This window comes from Hipposideros armiger, unplaced genomic scaffold (genome assembly GCF_001890085.2).
Source record: "Hipposideros armiger isolate ML-2016 unplaced genomic scaffold, ASM189008v1 scaffold_902, whole genome shotgun sequence".
Taxonomy (NCBI): domain Eukaryota; kingdom Metazoa; phylum Chordata; class Mammalia; order Chiroptera; family Hipposideridae; genus Hipposideros; species Hipposideros armiger.
The window spans coordinates 682,678-692,380 of NW_017732252.1; the positions used below are offsets into that span (position 1 = coordinate 682,678).

At 35.5% G+C, this 9,703-nt stretch overlaps 1 protein-coding gene across 1 annotated transcript in view; it reads right to left on the bottom strand.

Annotated features, from left to right (window-relative positions):
* Positions 1–3,312: 3,312 nt before the first annotated feature.
* The window catches only part of LOC109375131 (RUN domain-containing protein 3B), a gene marked incomplete at its 5' end in the record, with an annotated part of 39,333 nt that continues 32,942 nt past the window's right edge, over positions 3,313–9,703 (bottom strand). The window contains one exon of the mRNA XM_019630353.1: positions 3,313–5,790. Coding sequence (XP_019485898.1) covers positions 5,645–5,790 — 146 coding nt within the window. The remainder of the gene's footprint in view (positions 5,791–9,703) is intronic.

Here is a 9,703-nt window from a genome sequence, read left to right on the forward strand (position 1 = left end):
GAAATGATATTTTTTTGAACTTCTTTGATTTTCTGAGGATATACATACTATAAGAAAAAGCACTTTATTGTGGCCTGTGAATTTTATGAAAATGTGAAGAATTTTTTCCCTAAAATAGGTAATATATTTAGGTAACAAATCTTCTCTAGTGTTAGTAGAGGAATTTATTTATATTATAGTAGAAAATAATTTATATGTTTCACCAGAAATAAGCTATGTAAGATTTGTATGTAAACTTTTGTGTTTTTATCCTGTGTTGATTTACCTTAAATTTGCAACATACATATGTATAAAAATATAAGTATTTGATTTTAACTTACATTTTCATTAAAATATTTTATAAATTAACACTGTGCTTCTAGGTAAATATTTTCATACAATGTGTGTGAACTTTAATCTTGAACACTACTGTTTAAAAGTATTAAATTTAACTTGGTTTTGCTATGCTTCTTTTTAATAACTGGTAATAAAAAGCAGAAAAATGCAGATTTAGAACTATGCTCTCAAAAAGCAGTCACACATTTCAATTTACCATCACTTATAAATACCAGAAGAGAAACCTCTCCCCCTACTCCCCAGTACGACAGCACTTGTGGACAATTATCATTTATGACTAAAATAACGTAAATCTAATTCCCTAGTTTTCCCAACACAGATTACATGCAGTGTATCTGGATGAGAAAAGCTTCAGCTTTCTCTATACTTGTAAGTGGTAAATAAGCATTAATACTTCAGTTAAAAAAAATTAGCAACCAAAAAGGGTTTGGCTAGAAATTGTGTTCTTGGTAATGTTTCTGAAAGGAAGTAGTTTCATTTTATTAATTATAGATCTCCTAACATACATATTTAATTTATGTAAATTTTTAAAGAAAACATCTTATTCAAGTATTGTTTGCTACTTTTCATACACATATTTGACTTTTAAAAAGAGTAGATATGTAGTTAAAATAAATTTTCCTTTTATTTCTAGGAAGATTATTCACTAAGTTTATTTAATCACATATGATTCCTTTAAATTCTCCCATCCCATTTTCTGGGACATGAATTCCAGAAATGTAGGAAATTTTAGTCTATGAGTTTTTTTCCAAAATGAACTTTTAAAATAAATTACTGCTTTTATATTTTAATGTCATTCAACACTTACTGAGACCTTTTATGTGGTAGGCAGTATAAAAAGTACTGGAGATAAGACGTTTCAGAAGTTCACTGGCCTCATTAAGTTTCAGAGCTATGATTGATAGCTGTGTGCCAGGGGTCTTTTCAGAGCTATGATTGATAGCTGTGTGCCAGGGGTCTAATTCCAAAGGCCCACTCAGCCTGGGGGCGAGAGGGTGTGGTCAGGAAATGCTTCCAAGAATAGGGCAGGTGATCCAATTATACAGACCTGGAGGTGGGAGTTTCACTCAAACTGTGGGATGTAGCCATAGTTGCTTAAGCAAAGGGTATATACATGGGGATGTGGTAGGCAATCAGATTAGAAATGTAGTCAGAGGCCTTGTGTGCCAGTGGAGAAATAAGGCAACAGGGAACCAAACAACTCTAATAATTAAAGAGTTGTTTTTTTCCCCACCAGCATTTATTTTTAATGAAAGAAAATGGGGTTAAGCATAGTTTAATGCAACGCAGAAAACACCAGAACATGTCATCTAGTAAGGCCAGTTTTTGTTGTGTTTTAGAAAAATAACTGGCACTATGGAAAATGTGATTTATAATAAGGTGGCCAGTTTTAGAACAATCTAAAAGCATGGTTTGGACTGAAATATATTTTTAAAAGGTACCATAATGACACTGATGCAATTTCATCTTCCCCTTTCTACCAGTTAAAAAGAACAAATGGTAAAGCTAAACAGAAGCTGCTTTGCTTACATGAAGAGCAAAGTGAACTAATTTTAAAAAATTTAAGAGCTCTGATGTTCAGAGCAGTCATGTGATATTTCAGAGGTAATCCAATGTATTAGTTGATTAAAATTAGAGATTTTACCAAATGATAGGAACTTTAAAAAAGAATTTCCCTAAGTTGTAAATGTGAGACATTTTTAACCACTTGAGAACTTCTATGTAAATCTAATAAATAAAAAGTTAGTTTACTTACATTTTTAACGTTTCTCTCCATCACAGTAGCGTTACTGGGGGAAAAAACCAAAAACCAAAGTTCATCTACTCACTGCTCGAAAGCCCATATGGAGACACATGTGTTGGGTGGAAAGGAAAGGCTGCTTTACTCCGGAAGCTGGCAGCCTGGGATGACAGAGGACTAATGTCCAAAGACCATCTTCAAATTTCCAGACCAAGCAGAAGAGTTGTAAAGGGGAGGACGGGGTGGGGGAGTTCCAGGGAATTGAGAAGCCTGTTTCTTCAGTCATAGATAACACTTTTTCACATCAGACCCCGGGGCACCAGCAGCTGGTGGCAGCTACCTTGGAGACATTCCTTCCTTCTGCAAAACAAACTCATACGTTCTCCTCAAGACCCTGATGTTATCTCCTCATGCTTGACAAAGAAACGGCATCAGCAACACAAAATTATACTGAGAACAAAGGGTGCTGCTGGGCTGAGGACCAAGATTCTGCAAAATATCTCCTATTGTCTGTCAGTGACATTTTCTTTAAAGCAAAATGCATAAACGACATCTTGTGACTGTCTCTATTATTGAAGCTATCACTGTTTTGTGCTTAACTAGCTATACTGTTTCTATTAAGCAAAGTATACATTTTAATATTTCTCCTGGAACCTGCTTTACAGGCAGTCAGTCCTTACCAGGACTAATGTGCTTTCTTAATCTTTTACTATAAGCTACATGGCAGCCAAAGCAATTGAAACATTTTGTTAAAGCTTACCTACCTATCTTAATAAAAAAATATTTAATTCTAGTTGTCAAAAGCACTTAGGAGCATTAAAATCATAAGGGGCTCAGCTACAGTAGTAGCTTGTTTTTGGCATTTACCTTTTAAAAACTACGTTTCATTTAATGCTGACATCATCCTGATGGCATCACACAGGTGCTAAGATGATGATGTTTCCATTTTACAGGTGAGAAAAATGTTGGCTATTGTATAATCCAGTCAGCAACACTGCCAGAACCACTACTGTACCATGCCACTTCAACAGATACTGCGTATTCTTAAAGCATGTCATGGTTTTTAAAAAATAAATTAATTTGATATGAGTTGAAATAAGGATTTCTCCAAAACCATTTTCATGTTAGCATTTTTGGTGTTAAGTAATACACATTTACCACGTTTGTTGAAACAAAAGTTCAGTCGGCAACCTGAATCAAGTAACTTTGTCAAGGATAAAATAAGACCACCAATGCATGATACAAAATGTTTAATATACATGCAACAAGTATAATACATCAGGGCAACAAAATACGCATGGAAATATTAGCATGTAATTCAGCATTCTCTTTTGGGGAGGGTGTGTGAACATTAAACACCACCACTTAAAACTAAAGATTGAGACATAAGTTGTTTCCTCATGCACACATTAACAAACTACCTCTATAACTAGTGTGAGATAAACTGTGTAGAAACCTAAATTCACATTAGCAGATGAATTTTATACCAAGAGCTCCAAGAAAGGAGGAAAAATTACGATCCTCAGGTGTCATGTTTAAATCTGCATTTAGCAGCATGTTAAGATGCACAAGTTACTGTGTCCATTAGACAAATCTGAAAAATTTTATCAATTATGGAACCTTGAATTTCTGTATTATAAAAATGTATGGAAAAATTTTAACAAAGATTTTTTTTGAAATTATTGAAGGAAAATGTCAAGTTGAGAGTGGACCGTGAATGATAAAGCATTTAAGTATTATTCTGATAGTTGCTTGGAAAGCAGCAATAGTGCTTAAGGCCAGCCTAAAAGTTTTGACTTTCCCTCCGTAACCATTTCTCATCCTCCTCCCAAGGCTTCCATTTGTCCTCATTTTACACCTTCCAGTCGTCCTCCAAGCGGAGTAAAAAAGAAGTCAATAAATAACTGCTTTGGGCATCTCGCTCGCAATAAGGCGTACAGAACTAAGAGAGAAAGTCCCACTGCTCAAGAATATTTGCATTTCTACAAGTAATAAAACCTTACGCTAAAAGAATAAAGCTCTGAGTAGTTCTGGTACATGCAAGATAACTTATCTTAAGGACTTCCAGGCCTCCTTTGTCCCTGAAATGACACTGAACTGTCTTACGTACAAGACAAGCCTTGTTACTACTTATTATCTTAAATTCCAAATTATGAGAGCAAAACTGAAGATTACAGAGAACCACCACACTCCTGCATTTCTAATCAAAGAATGAATGTGATAGGTTCAGCACTTTTTGCCTTCTCTCAAAAATTGTTTTAGGAGGAACATTCTTCCTACATATCAAAGCTACTAAGTTTGAATGTAATGTTTTATTAATAAACAAAAAATAGCACGTTAAAGTCCCCAATAAGGATTATAGCCTCTTCATGTAAACAGTGTATAAAACTTCTTTGGCACAGCTGATCCATGGTTTCCTCATATTACTACAGAAAATATACTTAATACATTTTCTCTTTCAATACGGTGGAATTTTTAGGGACAAGATGTATAGTTCCAAAAATTGCAAAAACATTTAAAATACAGCTCATAGCTTTTTTAAAAAGAAATATTTTTTTTAACCTGTAGAAGTGCAAGGATTTTTTATATTAACTTTAAAATGAGACTAAGTGATAGGAGCTGTGAGACATACATGATATAATTCATTGTTGCACACAGGGAGAAAAAGCAGCACTGTATGCTGGACACTTTAAGTATGGTTGATTACCCTACTGATCCTAATTTAAAAGCTTCTCAAGTACTTAATGGAACTTGAAATCTTTCCTGATCAAATACTTTTTCAACATCTGTTCTATATTTTTTAATGTTTCCAACATTTGAGGCATATTTGATATTTTTTAACTGATAACCTTTTAAGAAAATTTTGGGAAAACAAAGATAAGAAATTTATTCATTTTACCTAACTGGCCTAAAATACTGTAAAATACTTTCCTTATGACCCTAACATTTTTATAGTAACTGCCTAAAGGCACAGTCCTACAAAACTTATAAAATGTTCAATGGAATGTTGATATGAAATGATAACTGTTAAAGAAAAATTGAGTAAGCCACTATGAAACTGCAGCTGAGAATGTTCTCATATTAAAAACAAGGCTATTAAACATTAGGACCTAGGAAGAAATTAATGAAAATGAAATTAGTCATTTTTAGAAATTTTAATCATTGCATAAAAGAGTGAAAGAAAATACTTAGCTTAAGTCTTTGGAATAAACCTTGAATTGAACTCAGTCTCTGGCAATTATGATATTTAAATATATGAAAATCAGCTGAATAATAAATATGTACAATTTGCAATGGATTATTCATTTAGAGGATCTCTGAAAGTTTTTTTAAGCCTATTCATTTTAAACTTCCTCAGTGACAAATATAAGAATTGTAAAATGAAAAATGCCAGTATCATTTCTTTTTTCACTCAGAAGTTTACATTGAGTGGACTGAACGCTAATATAAGCAATAGGATTCCAGACGTGCCAGAACAATATAAAATTCCAAAGGTTTTTCCCACCAGTCAAACTTACGTAAATAGAACATTTGCAACAAAATCTTTTGGCTTTTACATAAAAGTTTTCAGGATGGAGTTAGGCCTGGACTTGTCATCTCTGTTGTAGGACTTGCAAGGCAGTCATTAGATTTTAGGCTTGTTAGAGATTTGTAACTTGCCACTGATGTTAGAGACCCACAGAGACCAAGTAATGAGGGAGTATCTTCTTTACCTGGAAATTAGGATAAAAATAACAAATAATTGCCCTTGAAGAATACAAATAAGGATCTAAAACCATTAAAAACTTCCTATTTTACCAATATTGCATATTCTTGAATATTGTGATGTCAACAGTTGCTAATACATATATGCATATACATAAGCACATAAAATTATTACAATGGATTAAAAAATAACAAGTACATTAAAATCTGAGTTAATATTTTAAAAGCAGTTTATTGATATGGAGGGATGAACTTGTCAAGGCTAACAAAACCCCGTGTCCAGATGACTGACTGGGAGATCAGTAGTTCCTAGCAGGAGCAAACTAGTCATCAGGAGCAGAAAATGGGCTTTTGTTTATAGCAATAAAGGTCAGTTTGTTTTAAATGTATTGATATGGAATCTGGACTCTACAAGTCTTCAGATGGTGCTGCTACAAATAGTATGAAGTTAGAAATCAGTGGGTGTCCTCTCTGTGCCAGACACTGTGATAAAAAGATACATTTAAAACCACTTCTTGGGCTGGCCAAGTGGCTAAGTTTGTTTATAGTTGGCTTGGGAGCACAAGCTCTGAGCAGCAGGGCCGCCGGTTTGGTTCCCACATGGACTAGTGACGCTGCGCCCTCCACAGCTAAGATGGTGAACAACAGCTCAACACGGAGCTGGGCTGCCGTGAGTTGCCGGCAATGGCATAGGCTGTAGTGGGGCTCAGTGGACTGCCGTGAGCTACCATGAGTGGCCATCCAATGGCCGGCGACTGACTGCCTCAGCTGGGAAGAGCGCAATGATCATAATACCAACATGGGCCGGTGAAGCGATGTCCTCCACAACTAGACTGAAGAACAAAAGGACAGCAACTTGTCTGTTCCCCTTACCCAATTCCCCAATAAAATCTTTAAAAAAAAACAACTACCACTTCTCCCATAGGGCATTTAGTATATGGTGGAAACAGACACAAAATTATAACAAAATGCAGTAAGTGCAGTGAGAACAGTGTAAGTCAAGTGTATGATGGAAGATTATAGAAGTATCCAAACCAAATCAGAAAATATAGGTTAGGGGCAACTAGAGTAGTTTCAGGGAGAAAGTGACCACTGAACTGAATCCCAGTGGGCATGCATATCCAAGGAGGCAGAAACCAGAGGCTCTGCAGAAGACCAGCATGAGCAAAAGCACAGATTAACACTCAAGGTACAGGGAGCAAGAAATGAGATGAGGGGAATGGGTTCAGGCCACAGAAGACTTCAGAGTTCACATTAAGGAGCCTGGAAATTATCCTATAATCATATATGTTTGTACTATGACTTGAAATCAAGTCTTCTGAATTCAGAGACATTTTTGGTCATACTCATATACTATGGAGTCAATGAAGCCTTATAAGAATTACTGCAATTCATACTTTCTAATAGAATAACACAAAGTGCTTGTGAAAAAATCTCTTAAGGGAAAAATCTTCCAAGTAGATGAAGCTTGGTGACACATGCAAAGGATTGCTTGTCACATGCCAAGCATATAACTGAAGGCAAAAGAAATTCCTCAGAATAGATAAAATAAATTTTGAAGCAACAAGCAACTGGTGTGACTGATTCATGCATCAAGCAGGATTTCTATTAAGATGTCAAACATCCATTTGTCATAGAACAAATTGCCGTTGCCTTTGAAGATCTGGAATAAATTTAACCAAAGAAGTGCACGGGTTGTACACTGACAACAACAAAATATTTCTATATTTCCCAAATTGATCTACAGATTCAATGTAATCCCCTTCAAAATTTTAATTCCCCATTTTTTTCAGAAATGATAAGTTGATTGTAAAATTCATATTGAAATGCAAAGGACCTTGAATAGCCAAAACAATCCTGAAGAAGAACAAAGTTGGAGAATTCACACATGCTGATTTCAAAGCTTACTACAAAGCTACAGTAATCAGACAGTGTGGTCCTGGAGAAAAGACAATGAGGCACTGGCAGAGACCCACAGACCAACAAAACAGTACTGAGAATCCAGAAATAAACCCACATATGTGATATATTTCAACAAGAGTTCTAGGACCATTCAATGGGCAAAGAATAGTCTTCAACAAATGGTCCAGGGTAAACTGAATATCCACATGCCAATGAATGAAGCTGTATGCTTAAATCACACCCCATGGAAAAAATTAACTCAAAATGGATCAAAGGCCTAAATGTAAGATCTAAAAACTATGAAACCCTTAAAAGGAAACATAGGTGTAAATATGCATAACCTTAGATGATGCAATCGTTTCTTTGATACGACTACAAAAGCACAAGCAACCAGAAGACAAACTATTATAGATAAACAGGACTTAATCAGAATTTAAAACTATGACTCAAAGAACACTAGCAAGAAGGTGAAAAAAAAACCCTTCAGAATGGAAGAAAATAATTGCAAATCATATCTGATAAGGGTCTACTCTCCAGAATACACATAAAGAACTATTACAACTCAACCATTAAAAAAAAATGCAATTTTTAAATGGTCAAAGAATCTGAACAGACATTTCTCTGAAGATGAGATACAAATGGCCATTAACACATGAAAAGATGCTCAATGTTGTTACTCATTAGGGCAATGCAAATCAAAACCATGAAATTCCACTTTACACCCACTAGGATGGCTGTAATAAAACAGATAGTAACAAGTGTTGGTGAGGGCATGCAGAAACTGAAACCCTCATACTTTGCTATTGGGATTGTAAATTGGGATTGCAAATGATTAAATATGTGATCAAGCCAATTCCATTCCTGGTTATATACTCAAGAGAAGTAAAAATATATGTTCTCATAAAAACTTGTATATGAATGTTCACAGCAGCATTATACATAATAGCACAAAAGTGGAAACAATTCAAGCATCCAGCTGATGAATGCATAGACAAATTGTGGTATATTCATACAACGGAATATTATTCATTCATAAAAGGGAATGAAGCAATGATAAATGCAGCAACATGGCTGAACTTTGAAAATGTGATACTAAGTCAAAGAAGTCAGACGAAAAAGGCTACATATTGTATGATTTCATTATTTGAATGTTTAGAATAGACAAATCCAGAAAGACAGAAAGCAGCTTAGTAGTTACCAACAGGTGGGGTGGGGAGGAATTGGGACTGACTGCTAATAGGTAGGTACAGGGCCTCTTTTCTGGGTGATGGCGATGTTCTGGTGACTGTCATATGATCATGCACTGCCCAGGATGTTCCAGTCAGTGACGGGCTGCATGGACGACTGTGGTCCCATAAGATTATAGCGGAGCTGAAGAAAGAATTCTTAGAGCCTAGTGACGTCGTAACGACAGCGCAACATGTTACTCACGTGTATGTGATGATGCTGGTGTAAACCTATTGCGCTGCCACTTGTATAAAAGTACAACACATATAAATTATGTGCTGTACATAATACTTGATAATAAACGACTATGTTACTGGCTTATGTATTTACTATACTACACTTTTATCTTATTATAAAGTGTACTCTTTCTACTTATAAGAAACATTTGCTGTAAAAGAATAGGCCATGTTACGTGGGCAATAGCCTCACATCTCACGTTTACTGTATCTCTTGATTGTATCATTTTCTCTTGTGCTTGACTTAATCTTGTGTTGTTTTCTACAGTAACATGCTGTACACACTTGTAGCCTGCGAGCAGTAGGCTATTTCATGTGGCCTAGGTGTGTGGTAGGCTATACATCTAGGTTTGTGTAAGTGCACTCCGTATAATGACAAAATAGCCTAAGGACACATTTCTCAGAACATATCCCCAATGTTAAGAGCTGCATGACTGTATACTAAACAGCAATGAATTGTACACTTTAAAATGGTGAATTTTGGGCCGGTCGAGTGGCACCTTGGTTAGGGGTTGGCTTGGGACGCCAGCTCTGAGCAGCAGGACCTGGTTCAGAT